The sequence below is a fragment of the Triturus cristatus genome, chromosome 4_2, assembly GCF_964204655.1.
Source record: "Triturus cristatus chromosome 4_2, aTriCri1.1, whole genome shotgun sequence".
Classification (NCBI taxonomy): Eukaryota; Metazoa; Chordata; class Amphibia; order Caudata; family Salamandridae; genus Triturus; species Triturus cristatus.
In genome coordinates this window covers 236,653,411-236,680,394 of record NC_140586.1, presented here as the reverse complement: position 1 = coordinate 236,680,394, position 26,984 = coordinate 236,653,411, and the positions used below count along the sequence as shown (strand labels likewise).

The following is a 26,984-nucleotide window of genomic DNA, read 5'->3' as shown; positions in this document are numbered from 1 at the left end:
AGCAATATATAATAAATAAAATGAACTAAAACAACAAACATTCAATCAGTAAAACCGGAGATATGCAATTTCAAAGTTTAAGTAAGTGTAGAGCTTAGGAGCACAAGGTGCAACTTGCGGTTATCTGGTTGTGCTAGACCCGGGGAAAGTCACAAGTTCAGGCTGACTGCTATGGAATGTGGGCTCTCTACTGTGACCCGGTTAGTCTCACTGAAAAAGTTACCTTCTCAAAGTCCAGGGCAAAAAGTCATGTTTGTAGTGGGGGAGGCTGCAAGAAGCAGGGAGAGCGCAGTGGATAGTCATTGCTGTAGTGCGAATATGATGTCAGGTGCCGTGGACGGTCATTGCTGGAGCTTCGCGTCGGCGGTACTACGGGCTGTCGACACTTTCGCACAAAGTGCAGATCTCGTATTGCAGATCATCACTGGTGGTCGCTGTAGTGTGAAGAGCCTGGTCCACCGGAACTTCATGTTAGTGGTCATCACAGGCAGTGAGGTTTTGGCGCAAAAGGGCCCATTCACAGTCGCGAAGAGCACCAAACTTCAGGATTTCTCCTTTTCAATGCAGAAAGAGCTCAACTGATGCTAGCCAAGGATCCAGGACCTGGGGAGTCACCTCTAGGGGATCAGGACCTCACTCCAGCAGAGGCCAGCAAGGATCAAGCTGGTCCAGTTGTATGTCCAGTGCCGCCGGTCAGCTGGGCAGTTGCAGGGATGCCTCTAGAGCTTATTGTATACCTGTAGCTCAGAACAGGAGGCCAGCCACCTGATCCTTGGAGTCACTCAGCTGGGATAAAGAGAGCAGATCCAGTCTTCCTTCTCTAAGACCAGGGCAGGCCTAAAGCAGCAGGGCAGTCCTTCTTTTGCAGTATCCACAAGTCCAGGAGTGTAGCGAAGAGCTGGTCTGAGTGTCCAAAATTTATACCAGGTGCCAGCTTTGAAGTGGGAGAAACTTCTGGATTTCTCCCGTCTCTGGAATTCCCTTCCCTTCCCTGGCTCCAAGGGGTCTAGTGTGACAATATGCTGGTGTCAGGTTCTTTGTGAGCATGCTGGAGGCAGTCCCATTGAAATTTAATTGGGGCAGGGAACAACTCCGTCCCTCCCATCTAGTTCCCTTTTTCTTCACTGCCTGGGAGGAAAACGCAAAGGCCAACTGCCAACTACACCCAGTCATGTGACTCAGGACAGAGGCTGCAGGCATTAAACGGTTAGGAGAAGAAAATGGCAACTTTCTAAAATTTGTGTCCATTCACTGTTTAATATATTATGTTGTTTGCTTTTATGTCACATACGCTTTGAAGTAAAAAAAAAATGTTTTGGGGTTTCTATGTCTATAGCAGATACCCAAAAAATTAATAATGATCTGTTGCAAGAAAAATGGTGACCACGTTAATTGAGTTCCATGATCACAAATATAAAATAATGATTTTGTGAAGTAACGTCACCACTGGATCTTGAGTTGTATGTGAAACTTTCTAAAAGTGGCATTCTCAGAATTGTGACTTAAAATCTGACTTTACCATTAAAGAGGCTTTTAAATTACAATTTATGTGAGTGTAAACATGACATTCCTACAACTTATCACTTATTAGATGTAATCAGGTAACCCAATGTTATCCAATTGAAGATAAAGGCCTTAGAGTAGTGATATAACAAATATAGGAGTTTTTCACTACCAGGACATGTAAAACTTAACCTACTCCAGGGGTGATATATGTATTAAAAAGGAACGTTTAGGCCTGGCAAAAGGTTTATTTTGCCAGGTCAAAATGGCAGTTGAAAACTGCACAGTGGCTGCAATGGCAGGCCTGAGTTATGTCTTAAAAGGCTGCTTTTAGTGGGCGGCACAACCAGTGCTGCTACCCACTAGTAGAATGTAATTCACAGGACCTGGGTATGGGTAGTGTCACTTTACTAGGTTCTTAGAAGTAAATCAAATGTGCCAATTGAATGTGGGCCAATTTTACAATGTCTAAAGAGAGAGAACACAAGTACTTTAGCACTGGTTAGGAGTGATAAAGTGCACGGAGTCCTTAAAGCCAATGAAAAAGGCTACAGAAAACAGGACGAATGAAGGCAAAACATTTTGGGGGTGACCCTGCAGAGAGAGCCAAGTCCAACAGGAAATATAAAAGGAATTCACAAGTCATTGATCTAAGCAAAGCAGACATAACAATGGAGGCACAATTCTCAAATCATGTTATTCACACAGAAGAGCCTTGAAGGCTTCCTGTTTGCACAATGGTGGTAATATCTACTAGTACCAGTGTGCACTAACTCCACTCCTCCCAAAATCAAAGAGGGGATTGTGGTTCTGGGAGTTGGCTCATCATAATTTAATTTATCGCATTCTTCTATGTCTTCCTTAAATCTCTCTGAGCAGAAGAAGGCCAGCCCCAGAGAGAAGGACAAACCGGTGGACAGCAAAAATGATTCAGAGTCAGTCACAACTTCCAGTGGCCAAGGTGAGCATAGAGGCAATCCAAGATGGGCCGTTCTCTTCCAGAAGGTGTGCATAATTGGAGTGCAGCTGTGGTTATGGTACCTGTCATCCTCATCTGTGTCTATGTGTATATGTTCTACTCTAGTTGCTACGGTTATCACTAAATCCACTACTATGATTAATAACTATACTCTACTAATAATACTTCTACTTTAGTTACTACATTAGCTGTTAATCCAACTACCATTGCTGTTTCTTATTTATTTATTTATTTATTTATTTATTTATTTATTTATTTAGTAGTTTGTAGAGCGCTCAGCTACCTCCAGCGGAGGTGTCCCGGCGCTGAAGATATTACCTCTCAAAGGGTCCGTGAGATGATGTGGGGATTTGATAATTTAGAGGAGGGAGAAGAGCCAGGTCTTGAGTTTTTTTCGGAATAGGGGCTCTGACGTCAAGAATCTTAGCTCTGTGGGAAGCTGGTTCCACAGTTTGGAGGTGGTCACTGCAAAGCCTCTACCTCCTGTGCGGGCCAGGCGAAAACGGGGGCTGATCATCAGGCGGAGGTGGTTGGATCTGAGGTTTCGGGAGGCTTGTGGGAGTTTAATTCTATGGCGCAGGTAAAGAGGGCCTCGATCATTCATAGCTCTGAAAGCCAGGATTAAGGCTTTAAATTGAATGCGGAGTCTCACTGGGAGCCAATGAAGCTTGATCAAATGGGGGGAAATGGAGTGGCGGTAAGGGATGTTGCAGATCAGCCTGGCTGCTGCGTTCTGGACTCTCTGAAGTTGGTTTATGAGGTACGCCGGGGCACCTACATATAGACTATTTGCGTAGTCCAAGTGAGCTGTGATGAGAGAATGGACAACTGTTTTACGAGAGTCTATTGGTAAGTATGGGATGATTTTTTTTATCATGCGAAGCTTTCCAAAGCAAGCTGAGGTAACTTTATTAATTTGTGTCTTGCAGGAGAGGGCAGTGTCAAATTGGAAGCCCAGGTTACGGGCAGTTTGAACTGGGTCCGGGGGAGGGTGGAGCTCAGTCGGCCACCAGAGGGTGGGGGGTGTGGGGGATTTTTGATAAAAAAATAGGACCTCAGTCTTGTCCGTATTAAGTTTTAAGTTATTAGCCGACATCCAAGAGGCAATATTCACCATGCATTGGCGAAAGTTATGGAAAGATTTTTCGGAGTGGTCTTTGAAGGAGAAACACTAGTTGGGTGTCATCGGCGTAAAAGGTTACTTTGACACCCCATGATTCGATCACTTTTGCTAGAGGTTTTAAATATACATTGAATAAAAGCGGACTGAGAGCAGAACCTTGCGGAACGCCCCAGATCAGTGGTTTCTTGGTAGAGAGGAAAGAACCCAGCATCACCTGTTGGAATCTGTTTGTGAGGAAAGATTTGATCCAGGTGAGGGGAGTTCCGCTGACACCTACCTCTTGCAGACGAGTCAGTAGTGTGTCATGGGAGATGGTATCGAATGCTGCGGATAGGTCGAGGAGGACCAGCATGGCCTCCTCTTCCCTATCCGTGCATTCTCGAATCAACTCGGATACCTCAAGAAGAGCTGACTACTAAAGTCCGGTCTGAATCCATATTGGCAATCATGAAATAAAGAGTTGGATTCAAGGTAGTAGGATAGTTGCTCTTGAACTGCTTTCTCAAGCACTTTAGCGGGCTTGGGCAGGAGTGAGATTGGCCGGTAATTGCTTAAGCAGGAGGGGTCGATGCCAGTTTTTTTTTGGATTGGAATAAGCATAGCTTGTTTCCAAGCGGAAGGGACCATACCTGAGAGAAGGGAAGAGTTCCATATTTCAAGGAGGGGATCGATAATTAGAGGGGCTATTTCGTTCATAATTAAGGCCGGGGCTGGATCCAAAGGAGAGCCGGATTTACATTTCACGAATAGGTTCAGGGCATGCTCCTTAGTGAGAGGGTGGAAAACGGTAAATGCATGCTTGCTGATAACGACAGGTTCCTTGGTGGTATTGGTAGCGTTCTGAAGAATAGTTTCCGCAATGTTGGATATTTTTTTTCCGAAGAAGTCTGATATATTTTCACTCAGTGCTTGGGAAGGGGGGACTGAGGTGGATATAGCACTGGGATTGATAAAGTCTTTTACAATATTAAAAAGGACTTTGGAAGAGTTTTTTGTCTTTGCAATGGTGTCCGCGAAATAGGAGCGCATGGAGTTACGTTTAAGTTTACGAAACTCCTTGAGGGTTTGTCTGTAATGAGCTTTGGCTTCTGGGTCATAGGCCTGCCGCCACTGTCGTTCTATCTTTTTGCACTTACTTCTGTGTTCTCTTAGTTCCTGAGTGAACCAGGGGGCTGACGGTTTTTGTCTGCGGGAGGTGAGGGTTTGTAACGGGGCTAATTTCTCAATAGCAGTTGTGAGATCATTGCTAAATATGAGAACCGCTTCGTTGAGATCGTCAGGGAGCGGGTTTAGTCTGTTATGGAAATGTTGTTCTATGGTAGAACATGATATCTTGTGCCATTTTCTGCCTTGTGTTCTAATGGCAGACTCCTTTTTGACAATTTGAGTTGAGGATACCTCAAATGGAATTAGAAAATGGTCAGACCATGTCAGAGGCAGGGTTTGAAGGATTTTTAGTTTTTCATGGTTTGAAAAGATAAGGTCAAGGGTCTGTCCTGCAGTATGAGTAGGGCCCTTAACTTTTTGTATCAGATTGAGGTTTTCCATGGATTCTAGGAAATGGGAGGCGCGGTTGCAGCTGCTTATATCAACGTGGAGGTTGAAGTCTCCCAGTACCATGAAGTGGGGATGTTTGATAGAGAGATCTGCGGTGATGGCCAGTAGTTCAGAGATGGCAGATTGGGGGGTGTTAGGGGGGTAGTAAACCAAGATCCCTGAAGCAATGGCTGATGTAGAGTCCGTGACCGAGAAGTATAATGCTTCAATGGGCTTTATATTCGTAATTTTCCTAGAAGTGATGTTCAGGTAGTTTTTTAAAATTACTGCGATTCCCCCTCCTGTTTTGGAGCCTTCACGGCGTATTCCAGTGAAGTGGTAGCCGGTGGGTACGGCAAGAGATATGTCTGGGTTGGAGGAGTCTTTTATCCAAGTCTCAGTTAGAAATAGTGCATCCCAGGAGGTGGAAGATAGTAGTAGCCAGATATCACTGGCGTGGCAGGGTAATGAGCGACAGTTCACCAATCCCATTGAGTAAGTTTTGATGGGAGAGGGTAGACTAGTTGTAAAGCCCAGGGGGCAAGTCCAGTTGGGGCGCAGAGTAAACTGGCAGTTATGACATTTGTATGGAGGTGGGCTAGGAAGAGGGAGGTTGCAAATGGTGGCGGGAGTGCAAGACCTCTTACCAATGTCTAAAAGCTGTGACCTGGTCCATGTAAGTCTCTGCGCGAGTTGAGGATTAACAGCATGGCTGGCCCTAGGCACGGAGCGGGCGCGGACGGGCGCAGTCGGGCTTGCCTTAGGCGCGCCTTCGGCGCGCAAACGTCGCGCCCGCTGCGCCTCCCCCGCTGCGCGTTCGAAACATGCACATAATTTATAGGGAGTGGACGCCGGGACGGGGGGCGTGGCCTCTGAAAAGGGGCGTGGCCCTAGGGTGCGCCGGGAATGGCGGCAAGAGTTGTTTGTCCGATTTCACCTCGGCAGCGCTATGGTCCGTTGCGTGGCTGTGGTCGGGAGACTGAGTGTCAGGACGGTGAGTTCTTGAAATCAACACACTTCTATCGTACCTCTCAGTTATTAAAAACAACACATTACAATCGTGACTTTCAAAGGTTTTAAAAAACAAGTGCTCGCTAAGTAAAGCTCCCGGCTTCCGCCTCAGGAGATATTATCTTCTGACAGACGCTGGGCTTTCGCGTCTTTTGTAGTCAGGGTGAGGGGCGTGGCCTCTGAAAAGGGGCGTGGCCCTAGGGTGCGCCGGGAATGGCGGCAAGAGTTGTTTGTCCGATTTCACCTCGGCAGCGCTATGGTCCGCTGCGTGGCTGTGGTCGGGAGACTGAGTGTCAGGACGGGGAGTTCTTGAAATCAACACACTTCTATCGTACCTCTCAGTTATTAAAAACAACACATTACAATCGTGACTTTCAAAGGTTTTAAAAAACAAGTGCTCGCTAAGTAAAGCTCCCGGCTTCCGCCTCAGGAGATATTATCTTCTGACAGACGCTGGGCTTTCGCGTCTTTTGTAGTCAGGGTGAGGGGCGTGGCCTCTGAAAAGGGGCGTGGCCCTAGGGTGCGCCGGGAATGGCGGCAAGAGTTGTTTGTCCGATTTCACCTCGGCAGCGCTATGGTCCGCTGCGTGGCTGTGGTCGGGAGACTGAGTGTCAGGACGGGGAGTTCTTGAAATCAACACACTTCTATCGTACCTCTCAGTTATTAAAAACAACACATTACAATCGTGACTTTCAAAGATTTTAAAAAACAAGTGCTCGCTAAGTAAAGCTAAGTAAAGCTCCCGGCTTCCGCCTCAGGAGATATTATCTTCTGACAGATGCTGGGCTTTCGCGTCTTTTGTAGTCAGGGTGAGGGGCGTGGCCTCTGAAAAGGGGCGTGGCCCTAGGGTGCGCCGGGAATGGCGGCAAGAGTTGTTTGTCTGATTTCACCTCGGCAGCGCTATGGTCCGTTGCGTGGCTGAGGTCGGGAGACTGAGTGTCAGGACGGTGAGTTCTTGAAATCAACACACTTCTATCGTACCTCTCAGTTATTAAAAACAACACATTACAATCGTGATTTTCAAAGGTTTTAAAAAACAAGTGCTCGCTAAGTAAAGCTAAGTAAAGCTCCCGGCTTCCGCCTCAGGAGATATTATCTTCTGACAGACGCTGGGCTTTCGCGTCTTTTGTAGTCAGGGTGAGGGGCGTGGCCTCTGAAAAGGGGCGTGGCCCTAGGGTGAGCCGGGAATGGCGGCAAGAGTTGTTTGTCCGATTTCACCTCGGCAGCGCTATGGTCCGTTGCGTGGCTGTGGTCGGGAGACTGAGTGTCAGGACGGTGAGTTCTTGAAATCAACACACTTCTATCGTACCTCTCAGTTATTAAAAACAACACATTACAATCGTGACTTTCAAAGGTTTTAAAAAACAAGTGCTCGCTAAGTAAAGCACCCGGCTTCCGCCTCAGGAGATATTATCTTCTGACAGACGCTGGGCTTTCGCGTCTTTTGTAGTCAGGGTGAGGGTTTCTTAAGTCGTTAATACTCACGCTGACACTGCAACTGTATTAATGTTGTTTCTATAGAGGCATTGCTGTTCTAGTTATTGTTTTACCTATTTACCTATTGCTGCCACTAATAACTATTGCTACTACCAACTACCACTTCTACTACCACTTCTACTGCAACTATTGTCACTGAAACTACTAAATTTGCTAATACTTTAATTGCTACAACAACTATCACTACCAATACTACTGTCACTACTGCAGTTGTTGCTGCTCTAACTACTACTCAATGATTAATTCCACTGTTGCAGGCATTACTAGCTGAGCAAACAGGCCGACTATAACTAGTACTACTACTACCTTTACTACTACAGGCATTATTACTCTAGTTACTATCCAACTGCCATCACTACTACTGTTATTGCTGAATGTGCTTTTAATTTAGCTTCTGCTCCACCTATCATTACTACTACCAACACACCTATTATTATAACTGTTATCAATGCTTAATTTGGGGGAAAACACAAATCGGAAAGGCGGGAATAGGAGAAAGATAGAAAAATTGTCACAAAGGGAGAAAGGTCAAACATGCCACGGTTCGATAAATGGGCAGGGAGTGTCTGGTAGTGGATTAAAGAGGCGTGAGGCGGGTTCAAGTCTACGCAGTTTTGGTATTCGGTGTGTCAACATTTAATTGCACCGGCCACAGGCTTATGAGCAGAGAGTCAGGTACTGGCACTCTTTCTTTTACAAATCAAGCACTGCTGCTACTGTATAAATTACTACATTAACTACTGATCATAAACAGCTTTACTACTGTAAGCATTCCTGTTGCTACTTCTGCCATTTCCACTCCTACAAATAATAGTGATGATGATTATAATAATAATAACAATATTAATAGTGATAATAATTCTTCTTATTATTGTTAATATTATTATTACTGTAATGCAACCAAAACACATTGATGAGCTCTTAATACCAGATGAAGCAGATCTAATGCTTCAAATATGAGGTTTCTTTAAATCGATAAATTGATTCGTACATATTTCTGGAAGCAGCATCCACGTGTATTGTGTTAAAAACGAATCTAGATTGCAGAGGTGACCCGATTGGGGATGGCTCTGGTGCACCAGTCGCGTGGCGATGCTGGTGGGAGAGTAGAGCTTTCCTCTCGTCGGGTGGGGAGTGACGTCCACATTTGTCTTTTCCAGGTGAAAAGAAATCGGCACCAACGCCGTACAGCATCCTCTGGCCACACCGGGCTCAGACCTGCCGGCCCGTCATCTTCTCACCCTGCTCCCTGGCACGAGGACTCATCCGCTGCTTCCTGGAGATGCCCGCATCCAGCCTCGACTTTGACTTCTGTCCATCCGGTAAGACATAAGTTGTGCATTACCGCGGGCCTCATGTCTTTCCACGACTGCTGGACATTCCTGGTGGACTCTGGTATTGCTGAGCACAGTGCATATGGAATGCCTACAGCTTTACTGCTCGACACATGTATACAAATGTACTTTTCAATTGACTTGAAACACATTGTGCCTTTTCAATGTTGGCTGAGGGAGACATGTTTAAAATGGATGTCAGTCTCTAAGATGGATTCAGCAAGGATTTTCATGCCCTTGACATGTGTTCACATGCTGCTCGATGGGGCTCCTGTTTCACTGCTTGACAGCTGGAATATGGGGTGGTGGGGTCTACAGAATCAAAACAGTGAGTTGTCTGGAAAGGGTGAATTAGATTGATGTCTGGGTGCCATAATAAGGGAGTTAGCACCAATGATCTGAATTATTCTCTGCACCTGATCTGTGGGCACTGCCACCCCAGGGCGGTGCCATATTCCTGTCTGTGGGAACAGAGGAGAAAGACGACGCATCAAGTTCCCAGTTGGACCCACATCTTGTTTGTATGCGCAAATGTTGTCTTTGAGGAGCGATCAGGAGCTGGGAGGATTTCATGTTGGGATATGGAGGTGATGAAAGGAGTGTGTTAAAGCCACTGTTTGCATACATATGTGCTTGTTATTCAAGGTGATATGTCAGGCAGTAGAAAGAGGTCTGTAGATAGATGACAAACAGACAGACAGACTCTTTGTGGTGGGACTGCCAGGCTCCTGAAATTATCCCTCCTGGGGAGGACATTTTTTGCATGCAAATCCTGCAGTTATCTGGGAGATTCCTTGAGAGAAAGGAGTGGTCTGTTGTATAAGAAATGTCTGGTATGCGATCGGAATCAATATAACCCACTGCTCAATTCTTCTGCAAAGAGGATGGGAGAGGATCTCAAGTTTGATGTAGCTCACAGCTGCCTCCCTAACCTGGAGTGTTGAAATAAAGAGATAACTATCCCGCTTGAAGGCTTACATCATTACAAAGTTGAATTTTGTAAGAGTAGGATGATTGGAATATTCTGTGTTCTGGAGGGCGTGTCCATGGCTAGGCCTAGGCACAGCACATGGAGTCACCTGAATTTTGGGGTGATTGAAGGTTCAACACATTCTCATACATTTTTGTGTTTTCACTCCAACCTCTCAACTTTGGTATGTAACAGAAAACCTATTCTTTGTTGTATATACTAGTGAGAAAGTATATTTAAGCTTGAATTTAATACTATTGTGATGCGCATACAAGAGCATGTTGGGTGACAAACAAATTACAATAGATATCTATGGATTTTCACATCGATAAAATCATGTCATGTCGTTACTGTTGATAACAATTCCGGGTGGTCACAACTGGTGATTGTGCCTGGGGTGGCCACTAATGTAATTTGGTCTGATCAGTATTTTGACATTTTTAACAAAATAACTGCAGGGGGGCAAACACTATCTTTGAAGTTAATTCATTCTTGCCTCTTTCTTCCAAATCCACTCTTGCCTCTTTCTTCCACCACCCGACTTTTCCTGTCTATTCATCTCACTCTTGCAGGTTTTGTCAGCCCTTCTTTTCCAGTTTTCAGTGTTTTCATGCCTCTCTTTCCCCCTTCTCCAGCATAGGTCCACCTTCCTCTCTGAATCAAAGTATGATGATGACAAATGAGTTCCTGTCACCTGCAACCACTGGTACAAAATAAGTACTGATTCTGGGTGATGTTCACTGATCAGAAGCAGCTCTGTTCAAAGCAATGTCTCTGGCCCTTGCATAGCCGGACTTGTTGACTTACTTGAACCACACATTTTTTATCACTTTTGAAACAAATTCAGAGGAAGCAATCATAAACGGGCGCCTTGCTTCACCACATCCGTCTCACACCTAAGGCTGACTTTCATGATGGTCTTGTGTCTTTACCTCATAGAGATCCTCTTAGAAGAAGAGTTGGTTGCCTCCCCAGGGATCATCATGTCTCGAAGTATTCCTCCCAACCAAGGTGAATGCGTCAGGATCCGCAGCATCCGGGACTGCATCAGAAAGGTAACCATTGAAGTACAGGGAATAGGGGGGTGGGTGTCTGATTGGACTTCCGGACCTACTGGCCAATTGCAAGCATGAGCTTTTGATGTGAAGATCTACAAAGGTCTGTGTTAAACAGATCGGTTGTGAAGAATATTGGTTTGTTTTGTTAAGTATTCCATCACAGTTCTCACTGGAGGAGTTGAAACATGTGTTGCACCTCATGCCGCCAGACTATAAAAGCAATGGGAATAAACGGCACAAAGTTGTTGAAGTAGTTGAAGCGTTTGGACGCGTCTTTATTGACCTGAGAGTTTTACCATTTATCCCCTGACGGAGGGCTACACCAGCCCGAAATGCATTGGGATGGGGTAAAAAACTAAAAATGCATGCTTCTTATTCTGGAAATTTGTGATACCAAGAATTGTCATTACAAAGTGGATGGTATGAAGAATACCTAATACCACGATTGAAAATAAATTCAGATTGAACTTATCTACAACTTGGTGATTTACAGTTATGAACTTGATGCAAGCCCTTCCATAGGAACACAAAGCAGTGCAACAGGGGACGTTCCCCAGTTGGGGCACGCTACTTCGTTAATGGTCTACACTCAATGGCCCCCACGCCCCAATGGAGGAGCCGCCGCTGCACCAGATGTGTGTAGTTTGCTCTGTAGAAAACACTAGAGGCGCCTAAAAGGTTTAATAGGCACCCAGCAGGGCATGGGGGTACCTGCCACAATACAGAGTACCCACCAGATAAGGAAGATTTGGGCTGCATTTGTTGGGCAGTATGTGGTCAGGAGGAGAGAGTCCTGGGATTGTATAAACACAGCATGAATTACTCTCTACTCTCTCTAGAAGTGGGACTTTGGGAAGATGCACCAAGTGTAATGCTCAGTCTCGGTGGTGTAGAGTGAGCTGAATCCATGCTATCTTTGGGTATCTTGAAGCTGGATTTCAAATAACAAAATGTATACTTTGTCTAGTATCCACTCACCCTTCTTGCAAAAGAATGACCAAATCCCAGAGAATTCACTTTCGTTGATCGTGTGTAAAGTTGTCTTTTGGATTAAAGCATTTGCAATGTTTATCCATTCCCATTTCAGAACAAACACTGCCTTCTGGAGCTTGGGGTTTCGGCGGTGAAGGAGTTAATCCGAAACAACATCTTCCCAATCGTTATCCACATCCGGGCAACAGACAAGAACCTGCTGAGACTCCAGTAAGTGCAGAGATGGCAAAATGAAGCTGTGGGAGCCAGCAAGGGAGAATAGACTGTGATGAGAGTGCTGGTAGTAGGGTGATGGCAGGTTCGGACTGGGACAAAAAATAGGCTGTGCACCAAAATAAAAGTGGCCCTCATTAGAGAACTAGATAGCTTGTAAAGTGGTCTGCGTTTGCAAATCAGGTCAGTTTTCAACGTAGAAAGTATGGGTATTTTACAAGGAATGGGAGAGTGCGTGCATTTGTGCTTGCTGCAGGTAATGTTTGTGGTAATATCAGAGAAATCAACAGCAAAAGCGGACCCACCTCAACATAAAACAGGCCCACAAGCTGCTAAAAAACCGGCCCACACACTTATCTGTCAGACCAGCCCATAGCCGCTGCCTGATTGCCCTATAGACCAGTCCGACCGTGTGTGATGGTCATGTGTGTTTTAGGGGTGGAACTGAGACACTTCTTGCTTTGAGTACTCATTAGACGTGGGTGAATTTACCAAAAAAAAAATTTAATTTTGTAAAATTGACAAGGTTAAATTTAAAAAATATACTTATTAAATGGAGGAAATCTACGGGTGTGCTGAATTCAAAATTTTTGTAAATTCATGAAATTCCATGAGACTTTCACAAAGCTGCTAGAAAATATGCTTTCAGAGTCAAAGGCAGTGGCGGCTCAGGAGAGTCGCCCCACTGCTATTTCACCAGTGCAAATAATAAAAATAAAATGAAAATAACAGGACATTATATCATTTTATTTTTCTATGTGGGAGTCGAGCGGGGCTGGGCTCTGTGATGCCAGAACAGGGGAGGATAGGTTTGTACTCTCCTAGGGCCAGCCAAACCGTCATGCGCACTTGGCATGTTCTGGATTGGGCTGTGATGCACATGCCCCATGGAGAACACGAACAGGCTCCCAGGCACTGCCTGAGTGTCCAAACAGGACGCTCAGACCAATCAAGACACTGCTCCTGCAGCATCGGGATTGGTTGCGAGAGTTCGGAAGCCTGGGTGCTTCCGATGCTAGCAGCAGGTCCTGATGAGCAGGGCGGAGGAGAGACGTGTGGCGGAGGGAGAGGCGAGCGGCGGAGAAGGTAAGTTATTTCTTTCTTCTAATCTATCCCCCACCCCAGCACCCCCTTTCCAAGGCAGCTCCCACTGGTCAAAGGTCCTTGGCCATTATCTTTAAGGACTTTTTTCATACTAGCATTCATGTCACATAAAATAATATCGTAAGAAACTGCCAGGAGACTGGTTTGAGCAGAATATGTTTTAGGTGAGAGTTTCCCGTGTGCAAAAATGATGCAACATTTTACATAATGTGAAATTCAAGAATTTCTCGAATTTCACTGCGGAATTGAGATGCAGGAAGAGCAGAGCTGCCGCAATCTTCTAAAACACTCCTGGATAGCTAGTTAGTGCAGTTTTTTTTTACCAATCCCCTTTCTCTTCACGCTGAACAGAATGTAAGGTGAACTTTTCAACAATGAATACGGAGGCTGAATAACACCAGGTTTACGATGGGGAACTTAAATTAGGCTGTCAGGTGTATGATTTAAAAAAAAAAAAATTATTAGCATTTGTTAAGGTACAAAAACCGTACTACAACATAACAGGCCAGTTTGTTGTTACGGGAAGATGGATTATGGCTTAGTTACATATTATATATTAAAATACAAAGCATTAGTTGGTCTTGTCGTGCACACATCACTAATACATAGAAGTACTAATCATATACATGAATATCCTCTTTGACGGTAGTTTACGAATATATAAATGCAGTCTACACAGAACGATATTTAGCAGAGCTGGTATCATTCAGGACAAATCGAAACTTATACAAATTACAGCCCGCTCCACAGGGTGATATGATCCAGGGATCACACCCAAGATTTTGTTACCCGCAGGCTTTTCCATAGCTATGGTGCAGTCTGTGCACCCTCAACCAGTTCCGCTCCAGCCAATTCGCTCTGTCCCCTTATCCACATCAAAAATGGTTCCCAGATAGCCTGAGGTCCTGAGGTGGGGGGCGCTAGTTCCCAGAATGTACTCAGCTGTGTGTTGCCATAGGTGACGTCTGCAAGCCACCCCTTAATCAGTGGCGCCCTCTTCCTCCCCCAATGTACCGCAACTTGCCGCTTCGCATAAAGTAGAAGCAGGACGTGTAATTTGCGCAGCTTAGGCGGGGTGTCTTTGACATAGCCCAGTAAGCCTATAGAGTGGGTGATGGAGCATCCGGCACCCCAATAATTTGGCTGACCGAGGTGAAAATTTTGGACCAATACTCTACGATCATAGGGCAATCCCAAGCCACATGTAAGAACGTGGCAGGGGAATATTTGCAGCGCCAGCAGCTATCATCCTCCCTTAATCCCATGCGATGCAGGCTGATGGGTGTTCTGTAAAATCTGTTTAAATATTTAAAGTGGATCAGTCTGAGCCTGTAATTGGGAGATAGCTCTTTCAGTTGTCCACAGCAAAAGTCCCACTGTGCTTCGGTTAGTGGGATGGGAAGATCTTTGTTCCAATATTGAAAGGATTTGGGCTTCACCACCGACGCTGTGTTTTGCATGTGTGTATATAATAGTGTGATTAGCTTGCGGGGAGAGGGGGATTTCAGTACGTTTTCCAGCGTGTAAAGTTGTGGAGGGGCCGCCGGGAAGTCCCTAGACAGGGTACGACATGTGGCACGTATCTTATGATACAGGAATAGCTCGTAGTTGTAGTTTCTGCGCTAGAGATTTACTAATCCCATCCTCGAGACGGGGCAGCATTGGATTTTCTGCAAACGGGATCGAGGGGGCATACAGCAATGGGATCTCTGCCCTTTTCCGCAACTCATCCCAGGCCCACCGCAGCGTGCCGGCAGTGTCAATGTCTCCATGTGGGCACCGCGACGGCTTATAGATAGCAACTTGTAGCGGGATAGGCGCAACGGTGTCAATCCCCACTGCAACATGGGGTTGGAATGGCCTGGGGTGTACCCAAAAGTGCAGAAACTGGGCCTGGGCGCATAATGCATAAAGGTGCATGTCCGGAGCACCTAGCCCGCCCTGACGTAGCGGGAGTGTTAGCATGTCCCAAGATGTCCTCGCCTGCCCGCCCGCCCATGCCAGGGAGATTAGGTGCGACTTGAGAGTGGTAAAGAAGTGCATTGTGAGTGGGATCGGAATATTTACAAATAGATATAAAAATTTGGGCAGAATGACCATTTTGGCCAGCACTATCCTCCACAGCTAAGGATAGTAGTAGTTTAGACCAGATCTTGACCTTTTCCTCCAGCCATTCAAACGCCCGCCCATAATTTAGGTTCCATACTGCCTGTGTGCCACGACTGATTCATATGCCCAAGTATTTGACCTCTTCAGCTTCCCATTTAAGGGGGTATTCAGAATTCACCTGCGGCATGCCTTCTGTTAATGGAAATATCACAGATTTTGCCCAATTTATAGAAATCCCAGAGAGGCTCCCGAACCGGATAAACTCCCTCAAAACTGGGTCCAGGTTTACCTCTGGGTTGAGTAGATATAGAGTCACGTCATCCGCATACAGTGATATTAGTAGACTCCTGGAGCTAAGCCCTATGCCCCGCGCAGTGTGGTGTTGCCGGATGCGAGCAGCCAGGGGCTCCATCGCTATCGCGAACAGTAGTGGGGAGAGAGGGCATCCCTGCCTTGTGCCGCGCGATATAGGGAAGGGATCAGATAATAGTCCATTCACCCTGATCCGGGCCCTGGGCGAGGTATATAATAACCGTATCCAATTAAGTAGGAGTGGACTAAATCCCATTCGGCCTAGTATGGCAAATAAATATGGCCACTCGAGTGTGTCGAAGGCCTTGGTGGCATCTAAGAAAACCACTGCAGCATGAACCTCAGGGTGTAGATAGTGCAAGATTGAAAATATAGTACGTAGGTTATGAGATGTAGACCTCCCAGGGATGAACCCTGATTGATCCGGAAGTGCTACCATGGGGAGCAGTGGTTGTAGTCGATTGGCAATCAGCTTGGCTAATATTTTGACATCAACGTTTATCAACGACAAAGGCCGATATGAATGTACTTCCGTGTCTGGTTTCCCCGGCTTTAAAAGAGTAATAATTATGGCTTCCCTCATAGACGTGGGCAGCACCCCCTCTTCCAGAGCTTCCTCGTAGACCGCCAGTAGCTTAGGTGCTATTTCTTCAACGTATGTCTTATAAAAAGATGTAGTTAGGCCATCGGGGCCGGGGGCTTTGTCAAGTGGCAGGCTTTTTATTACCTGGGCAACATCATCTGTGGTGAACGGGAGGTCCATATATTGTCTGTGGACATTATTAAACCAGACTAGGGCAATCGAATCCATAAAGGACCGCAATTCCTCAGGACATGTGTCTTGGGTGGCAGTATACAGACTGGAATCGAAATCAAAGAAAACATTTAAAATGTCTGCCTGACCTCTGATCACTGTGTCTGGTGCAGTGTGTATTTCATGGATAAAAGTAGTGGACCTGGGCGGCCTAATCATACCAGCCAGCGTGCGCCCCGGTCTATCCCCCTCTACATATCGCCTCGCCTCTGCGTATTTTCCAAGGAATTTAACCTCCTGTTACGCTTCTTCAGAGAAGTCAAGTAGCTTGGCCTTCAGAAGACCAACAGTTTCTGGGTCCTCAGTGGAAAAGAATCTCTCCTCAAGTTCTCTAATTTACCTCTCATAATGACTTTGAATGCCTCCCAGAGTGAGGCCATGGTGTCTACAGACCCTGTGTTCAAGTCAAAGTATTCATTGATGTCTGACCTTATCTCCTCTTTAAACGCTTCATCGAGCAGAGCATGTGGAGGGAGGCGCCAGGTGAAAGCGCGCGGGAGTGAGCCAGGAAGCAGTAGTTTCAACAAGCATGGGGCTTGATCAGACAAGGTGCGCGGCATGTGCAGTACATCTTATATCCAAGAGGCAACATCACGAGACACCAGCCAAAAGTCCAAGCGGAACCATGCGCTGTGATGATCAGATATGCAGGTGCCCTCCCTGAGCAATGGATGCCTACCGCGCCATATATCTACCAGGTCACCATCAGAGATTATAGCCTTCAGGGCAGCGCCAGCTGTGGTACGTAAAGATCGGGAAGCCCCCGCCTGTCCAATTTGTCATTTAAAATAGCATTGAAATCCCCACCCCACAATATTGTGCTGCAGCCCGTAGCCCTCACCCTCATCCAGACATCATTAAAAAAATCAGGGGAATCCACGACCATAGACGGCCACAATGACCATGGAGACCCCACATAACGTCCAGAGTATAAGAGTATATCGTCCCTCTGGGTCAATGCGCACCAATCCCTCCCTCCAATCCAGCCCCCGCTTGATCAACACAGCCACACCGTGTGCATAATTGGAGTATACAGATGAGTAAACACTACCCCATCGCCCATGGCGGAGTCTATTTGAAGGTGTAACATTTAGGTGCGTCTCCTGCAACAAACAAATATCTATATTATGTCTAGAAAGGTAGGCATGAACTAATCTTGATTTCCTACCATCGTTGAGGCCACGAATGTTCCAAGTAATGCAATTTAGTACATTAGTAAGGTCGCATGTGATATACATCCATAAACATCAAATGAATAGTGCTGACGAGTATGCATCCAGCCATGAATTCCACGAGTCATCCAATGGGCGACATTCAGACTGGCAATAACCAACAGAACAACCCCCACCCTCCCTCCCCTTCCCACTCCAACCCCCCAATCAGGTTGCAGAATACCCACCCTAGAGAAGCAAAACCACAAACGTGTGCATTTCAAAACAGGGAAGTCTCCCATGGGGGCGCAATGGCACCGGCAAACTACCTCGTAAACACAAGGTGGCCGGGAGTACTGCGTATGAAGCTACATGCCTTGGCGCACGGCAACAAATTATAAGTAATAACACCATAACTGGGAACACCAGATCATACAGAAACCACTTAAACATCATATCTCGGGGTCTATAACATCGTTTTCCAGGGTAAGAACTCAGCCGAACATACAATACCCATATCAGTCATTGTCACTGAGGCGGTCTCCTGAAGATTGAGCGGTCTCACGGGCGCCTTTGTTTTTCTTGCTCCCTATGTGTTTGGCAAATTTTAAAGCAGATTTCGAGTCAGTAAAAAAGTTGGCAGTTCCATCGAAGGACACTTTCAATTAGGCTGGATATAACAGGGAGTATGGAAACTGTGCCTGTAACAGGATACGTTTGGCTGGGAGGAATCCCCGTCGTGCCGCCTGCACCGCCGGGGTGAAGTCAGGATAGAACGAGATGTTGTTGCCTTTGTGTGGTTTCTTCCTCTTTTCTCTAGCCAACCTGAGGATGAGGTCTCCATCTTGGTAATATAAGAGTTTTGCTATGATGGGTCTCGGTGGTGCGCCAACCGGGGGCCTCTGTCCCAGCGAGCGATGAGCCCTTTCCACAACAAAGACAGAGGATAAGTTAGGGTCAAATAGTTCATGGAGTAAGTCAGTGATCTAGGTCTCCATCTTGGAAATGGCGGTCGTCTCGGGAATTCCAGTTATTCGAAGGTTATTGCATCGTGACCTTGCCTCTAAATCATCATTCTTGGCCCTGATGACCCGCAGTAGCTTGTCCATATGAAGCAACTGTTCTTTCGTCTCAACTTGGAATTCGTGAAATTCAGTTTGGCGGTTCTCCAGTACATCAAGGTGAGTCTCGTGTGTTGATACCTGTGATTTAACGGAGTCCAGCTAAGCCGTCAACGAGTCCAGTTTCGTGTCGATGTTACGAAGACTGGACTGCATCTCCAGGATGAGGGTCCACAGATCCTCTCCTTGATCCTTCGTCTGCGTGTCGTGTTGGCCATCCGTCTGTGCCTCGTGTTCCGGCTCCGTATGCCGCGTGGTGCGCTTGTTTTCAAAGGTTATCTTCGGCTGCTTGGCATCTGGCTTACCCATGGTTAGGGAGGGACGGAGTGCGCAGTGAAGGATCCCCAATCAGTCACACCAGTCGGGCAACACAAGCGACTAATTCCACTTCTCCTTGTATCTCCGGGGTAAAGCCGCACCACAATGCACCCCCTCGCAGCCTGTGCAGAGCCCAATCAAGCCCGGTCAGGGCCGCACCGCCAATGTACACAGCTCTGCTCCAGGCACTATGCAGTGTCAAAGGATCTACAGCAGCTCACAGCACGCGGCATGACAGTGTTGCATATAATTAGGCACCAACAGTTAGAGTGATGGCCCACTATCGGTGGTCTCAGGACAAGTTCCACACTCACACCCGGGTCCTAAATGCGACCGCGGGGCGCGCCGGCTCAGCAGATGCCACAGAGCAGTCCCAAAATGGCACAGCACACACGTGCAAATATAGGCTGACCCATACGTTACTCACTGGTCGGACACGCCGCAGGGGTATACGCAGGACTCTCCTCTGCTCCTCCAGGGTAGCGTCTCAGGGCCTTCAGGTAATGCCATCACAGCAGTTGACCTCCACCGACCCTCAGAACGAGCTGGACTGTACAGAGCCACACCTGTAATATTGGCACCAGAACGATTATACACAGGGACGGGGTTTTGCATTAGCCCCACCGCGTCTCACCCAGTACTCAGCAGGGGCCCAAGGTACACATCCAGCATCGTCTTTGCAGCAGTTTTAGTAGCGGGCCCACAGTATGGAAGGCAGCTTCCCCAGCGTCGCTAGCGGTCACCGCAAAATAATGGGTCTGGAGCAACGCGCAGGGTGCTGTACTTTCTCTCTTCCCCTGTATGTCCACACATAGAGGCGTGATGTAAAAAGCCACCAGTAGGCACCCGCAGTCCGCCGCCACCCCAGTTCATGCCGTATCTGGCTCCGCCGGTGAAGGATGTTCCGCTGTTTCCGAGTAGCAGAGGTGTTGCCTGCTCCCAATCTGGAGCTGCAGGCTAAATTTTCGCAGCGTCCCGCAGGACCAGCAGTCGCGGCACCAGAAGGCCCCAGCCGTCTCGCCTCCACTGAAATAATTCAGCCCCAGGGGATATTCCGAGTGTCGGATCACTCCCTCAGGACTAATAGGTGTGCCGCACTTCGTTACCAACAGCAGGGCTGCCCAGCATTCATCTGACGTGCAGGATTTTCAGAAGATTTTGTACCGGCCGGCGGAGCGCGCTCAGAAAGCGGCCATTCCGCTGCGCACGCCCCCCGTCAGGTGTATGATTTAACAAAATATGGACCCTTTTCTTTCATAGCTTTGTATTAAGTGTTGTGGGAAGGGGTTTGAGGATAGACATTGTATTTCTTTGGTGGGGTAAAAGACTGATTATTCAACTGCAAATGTAATACTTATCAGTTCATCAACCGATTCTTTGACCACTTACTGATTCACACGCAGAAATGATTGAGGGGTCAGTTAAAGTATGGTGGTTAGTCTTGCAGGCCAGCAGAGGTCATCGCATCAGCATTTTCAGTGGAAGACTGCCAAGTGACCCAAGAGATCCCTGCAAAATAGATGGAGATCTCTATACCTTCAGTGGAGCTGCTACTGCGGGCCGTGATGGTCACACGAATAGAAACTTCCTGACGGTTGCCTCAATCTAGGCTTAGTGGGATACAGCGGCGGCTCCTACACAATGGAGCATCGCCCTCCTGAGAATGAAAAGTAAAACGACAATAAAACAATTTTATTGTCGTTTTATTTTTCACTGGCAGCGATGCTGCCGAGTGTAGGGCGGGCCAGGCAATCCTCTCAACACTAGTGAGGGAGTGAGAGGAGGAGTAGAGGACACTTGTAAGTGCGCATGTCTGTTTGGCTGGCCGTCTTAGGCCGGCCAAACAGACATGCACACTTAGAATGTCTCCACCCAACTTTATTCTACAGCTGGGTGGAGAAATGGCACAGGCTCCCAATCCCTTCGTGAGTGCGTAACTAAGCCGCTCAGATCAAACCAGGCCCTGCTCTCATAGCCTGAGAGCAGTGTCTGGATTGGGTGAGAAATATGGGAGCCTGTGCAGGCCCAGGACTCCTGGAAGAGGAGCATCGAGGCGTCCTGCAGACGGAGTGGCAGCGAGAGAAGCAGCTAAGTGTGTTTTTTTTTCTTTTTTATTATTTGCCCCCGCGCTGCCTCAGCATTTTATTTTGGCAGCATCCGCTGCTGGTGGGATGACTATCAATATGACCTGATGGATTCTGGAGGATGGCTTGCCTGATCAAAGATTTATTACGGCGGAGCAAGCGGTATCGAAACTGTCAGAAACCTGGTGCTCCTTCCAACTCTAAACAAAGTAGGTGAACCACAAGTTTGTTGGAGCACAGAGCATTGCAGATTTACGACAGTGCACTGCTCAGCTAAACTCTAATGACCCCCGCCTAAGTTTGCTCAGAGAGCTTTATGCGTTGGATTATGTAAATTTACTAAATTTTTAATCCACAAAGTTTGTGAATTTTCTTCAAAACTCAACAAAAGATGTGAAATTTGAATTGTGATTTAAAAAAACCCACAAAAAGCTTTGCAGAAAGAATTCTTACCAAAAAATACAACTTTGGTCGTCTCTTGAAAAAAGTATTTACCTTATTTTTGCATAATAAGTTTTATAAAAAATGTAAGATCTAGGTGATGTTTTGAAGTTTTTAAAAACTTTTCAAAACATTTCCAAAGTGCAATTTCACAAAACTTTGTGGGTTTAATTGGAATTTCACTCACAATAATAAGAGGCTGTGTGCAAATCCATATTGACTAGTGACAATTATTCCTGCTTGAGCAGATCCCCGTTTGCTTCATTATTTATAACAACCTAGGTACATGGTTTGCTGCCGTTGGAAAGACAGGACCAGTTTCCATATAGGTTCTCCAGCTGAAGATACAATTAAGGAAATTATGGATATGTTTTCCCCACCTCTAGCCATTCCTTCATTGAATGATCTCATGAGGCTACCTTTTCATAGGGGCAGTGTCTAAATGCTGGCCACCGGGGCTGTGGCTCGGCTGTGATTATCCAGGGGTATTGTTTTTGGGCTTCTGGTGTGAGAGTGCTTACTCTGGGGGCAAAGAATGTACATTGGCTGTGCAGTGGGTAGCATAGGAGTGGCAGGTGTCAGCAACTGTTTCGTTTCTGGTTCACATTCCTTTTTTTCTGGCACAAATAGCGATGTGCAAATTGTATATTTTTTACATCAAATTTTATGAAATTCCAAGACAATTTCACATAATTATGCTTTTGTAGCAACATGTGATTAGCTAGTATCTAGCATCACTTTTTTTTTTACTTGAGCTCGTTCCTCAAGTAAAAAACTCTTTTGAGATACTAGAAGGAGACTATTTTTATGCGAGGTGCACGCTCGGGCAAAAAACATCATGAAAAATCATGTAATGCGAAATCTCAAGAAATTTTGCGCAAAGCAAAATTTGGTACTTTCACTAATTTCTCTGGCATAATTACTGTTTGGTCCAGGCCCACTGACAAATCTCTTCTCTCTTTTCCCACTCCAGGAAGCTGCTGCAACCTCCAGTCCTGAACCCTCCTGACATGCTCAGAAAGGCCCACCAAGAGGCAGAGGCCCTCTCAAGTTTGCCCTACCCCTGGGCCTGCCTGGAGCCCAAGAGCAGCTCCCACTCAGATGACCTGGTGAAGGCCTTGAGGAGACTTATATTCCAGGAACAGCCAAAGCTGCTCTGGGTCAACGAGGACAAGCTGAAAGAGCAAGGGGCGGAGAGTCTACAAGCGCAGACCATCTGAGGGAATCAAACGTCTTGTGAGAAGGTTGCAGCAGAGTGATTTCTGCTGGTGATTATTGTGAGCAGACCTCAGCTCCTGGGACACCAAGGGCCAGGACTGAGCTCAGATGGAGAAGAAAACCTCAATGGATATATTATAAACAGAGACTCTCAGGAGGACACCTTTTTTTGGGACAGGGTGTAAACAAAAGCCCACAGAATGACGGCAGAAAGACGAGGACTTGAACAAACGCTATCCAGGGGACACAACTGAAGATATTGGCGAACCAGGCCCTTCTGCAACATGACAAAAGACAAGGTGTGAGCTAGTCCCATCGGAGTGATACCTCGTAGGACTGAACATGTGCAAATATATTTGAGGGAAATACCACTCCCAGGACAAGGTTTGAAAAGAGGGGGTACAGAACAGATGTTGCATAGGATGGTGTGCCAGCAGGGGTTGACAACAGGTGCCATAAGTGACTCGAATGGACATCTCTTTGAGCAAGGTGAGGACAGACACTTCAGGGCAACAACCTTATTGGACATGGTGTGAGCAGAGAATACATCAGACAAGATATGCGCATAGAGTAACATGTCAAAGGACAGGTGAGCAGGGCACCGCAGTCCAACACCACAGAAACCAGGGTGGGAGAAGAGCACCTGAGAGCCACACCCCATTGCAAAGGGTTTGATAAAAGCTCCTTAAGGTAACACATAATTGGACAGAGTTTGAGCAGAGCACCTGAGGGTCAATGCCTCATTGAACAGGGTGTGAGAAGAGCACCTCAGACTAACACCCCAGAGAGTACAATGTGAGCTGAATAGCTTCATATCTTATGACAGAGAGGGAGCAGAGCACTTCAGAGAAACACCGCACTGGACAAAATGTGAGAGGAGTGCATCAGATTAACACCGCCTAGGAGAGAGCGTATACAGGGTACCCAGGATCACACATTATTGAGCAAGGAGTGAGCCTTCTACCTCAGGGCAACAACTGCTAACAACGAACTGAACTGAGTGTGCATAGAGCACATCAGGGCAACACTTGAAAGGGCAGGGGTGATTACAGCACCTTGGAGAGGGGTTGGCCTAACGGCTAGGGCGGTCGACCTCGAATCTGGGGAACTGGGTTCGAGTCTCAGCAATAATGCTGAACATCCTGTGATTCTGGGCAAATCACTTAATCTCCCCATGCCTAAGAAAAAAATGAATGTGTCCTCATGTAACGCAACTGGTGCTATGTAAAGCGCTCTGATACCCGATACCTCTGGGTTAAGTTTGCGCTATATAAAACCCTGAAAAATAAAAAAAATAAAAAATAACCCTCTGGACAGTGTGTGAGAGCTTCTGATGGTAACACCCCTTAGGTGTGCTCAGTGGTCCTCAGAAGCACATCTTCTAGAACATTTTTTCTGAGCACAGATGCAGAATGGTTGAACTTCAGTTCAAACGAGAGGATGTGAGAAGGGATCCTCAGTGGGATATTCTTAAGACCAGGTGTGAGAGCAGACCTTTACAGGCCACCTCGCAGAACTTGGGTTTAAAGAGACCCACTGAGGAATTCACGCGCCCTAAAAGCAGAATAGGCTGTGAGTGGAGACCCCGACAGAATACCATACATAGTAACTCATATGCCCTCAGGGGTGGATCTTATGGGAGTGTGAGGTTTGAAAATAGAGATGGGGAGCTGCTCCACAGGTGGTACACCTTCTTCAGGAGAGGGTCTGTCGGCCCAAACCATTCACCTTCCACAGATCCTAGGATGGCTTGCTTGGTTCTCTAGAAGGATAGAGAAGAGACACCGACAGAGTATTCCTCGAAAGGGGACATCAGAGCTTTTCTTAAGCAGGCTGTAAGACACCTAGAAACTCCTGTTAAAGACTCCCACCATCCCTTGCCATCTTACATACCTGGAGTGCAGCCTATTCAAAGGCTAATGGGTATAATTGCAACAAGCAATCATTCAAATGTTATTATATGATCCTTTGGTGTGGTCCACTCACTTCCTTTATAAGTTTTCACTTTATGTGTTTGCAGAAACTTTAAACAAAAAGTGTTGCACAAATTAACAGGCTTCATTTTGTACCTGGAGGTCTGTCTGTTAATGAGTAAGGAAGACCTTGTTTGGCAAGATGGGTGTGCTGCTGAATGTGTTCAATGATGGTATGTGTTGGTAGCATCTTACAAAAATCTTCTTTCTCTGTAGCAGGATCAGGGCTTCTGAAGGAGCCATACCCTTTAAAACATTAGCAACAGTTTATGCCAGCAACATCCCTTAATGTTCTCACTTGGCCTATACAAGTCTGGGTGCAATTTAAGGGTGTGCTAAACTTTTTGAAGTTGGCTTTTGACAACTTTGTGGAATTTTTTTTAACTTTGCCAACTTCAAAATGTTAGCGTAATTTAAAAAAAACGTAGATGGTGAAGTAAATCCAGTAAAAAATGTTTCACTTATTAAAATCTCTGCTCTATGCACTTCTTATAAAGAGTAATTCTCTTGCAAAATAATTTTTGGGGCAGAAAAAAAGATTCGAATTTTCCCACAGATTACATTTTGTAAAGTTGACAAAGGTCACAACTTTGTGAAGTTGCAAGCTATTGACCTTAGCAAATCTTTGCGAGCGGAATTTTGTGGGATGTATGTAATCATGATGTATGTATTTTTGGTAATGACACTAGTTGTACATATTGTAATTATTGTATATATACGTTTTGCACCCCTGATTATTTTCCGAAAATGGAACAAATCACGTTGGCTGGGCTGGCAACAATTTTAACAACGATATAGTTTTTCAATAAACTTTTTATCAACAACAGAAGAGGAGATTGTAGCGATATTTTTATACTCCTAATTTGTGAAATTTGAAATAAATGCTGCCTTCATTCGGATGATAATTGAACTGTGTTCTGCATAATAAATACAATGCACAGTGTGCTTCCTCTAAAATTGAGTTTTTGCAATTCTCGTGGTGCCCTTCCCTCTCTGGTTACTGTTCAGGGGGATTATAGATGTGACTGTCTGACGTTCTAAGTTTCTTGCTTGTTCTTAAGATGGTTTTGAGTCACTCAAGCATGTCAGAAATCTCTTTGGGACCCAGGTCAAAAATGTAATGCAGAAACACCTGTTTTTAAGTTAAGTATCGAGGAAAGAGAAAGCATAGCAGCTCCTGCATCTGGCACTACCTAGTGACACAGCCATGTTAGCTGCTTCAGGGTAGGCTCGATTCAAAATCTTTAAATAAACTTTGCAGCACAAGCGTGGCGCCTTGGGCGGCGACCAGGGCATGACACCGCCTTGTCCCATCCCCTCTGGCCCTCCAATGGCCCTGAAGCCAGGATCTATGGGTCTGATTTATCAAGGTTATTCCGTGCTCTGAGGCAATCTTAAAATTAACTTAAAGCAGCAAAAGACAGTCCTAAACGGCAGGTTGTTTTCCTAAGGCTAATCCCTAATTTAAAGGAATTTTATGAGAACCCTAGGAGAGGAAATGTGGGCCTCTTTTATTTGGTTATTCACTGGGGTCTAAATGAGCCTTAAGTTTGTCTGAAGCCATAAAAAGAATTAAAAACAGGATAAAGACTGGCAGGACAGATAAGGATAAGTTACTTACCTGTAATCCTAGTTCTCTTCCAGGGGTATCCTCATCAAAGTCATAAGCACTGAATATTCCCGCCCATGTGCGGGGACCCCGGAAATAACAAAAAATATATATGAAAAACATATATATACAGCTCTATATATATATATATATATATATATATATATATATATATATATATATATATATATATATATATATATATTCACTTAAAAAACCATAGGTTTCACACAGGTTATAGTTAGGTGGACATTTCACTCGTAAAAAACCAATGAAATTCCCCCGTTATAGTTAGTTCAGATAACTATAACTCGCGCGCCCGCAATCCACTGCTCATGACGTCACATATTACATCACTCATGACATGGTCAGTGGCATCACTTATGACATCACTGATGACATCATCCTTGTGATAAAGTGGAGGTCGCACGAGTTATAGTTATCTGAATTAACTATAACGGGGGAATTTCATTGGTTTTTTTCGAGTGAAATGTCCACCTAACTATAACCTGT

The 26,984-nt window shown here is 45.9% G+C and overlaps 1 protein-coding gene across 1 annotated transcript in view; it reads left to right on the top strand.

Moving 5' to 3' along the window:
* Window positions 1–25,691, top strand: part of CARD10 (caspase recruitment domain family member 10) — a 260,351-nt gene extending 234,660 nt beyond the window's left edge. The window contains exons 19-23 of the mRNA XM_085601364.1: window positions 2,383–2,464; window positions 8,810–8,971; window positions 10,893–11,008; window positions 12,099–12,214; window positions 22,645–25,691. Coding sequence (XP_085457490.1) covers window positions 2,383–2,464; window positions 8,810–8,971; window positions 10,893–11,008; window positions 12,099–12,214; window positions 22,645–22,891 — 723 coding nt within the window. The 3' untranslated portion in view covers window positions 22,892–25,691. The remainder of the gene's footprint in view (window positions 1–2,382; window positions 2,465–8,809; window positions 8,972–10,892; window positions 11,009–12,098; window positions 12,215–22,644) is intronic.
* The last annotated feature ends 1,293 nt before the right edge of the window (window positions 25,692–26,984 follow it).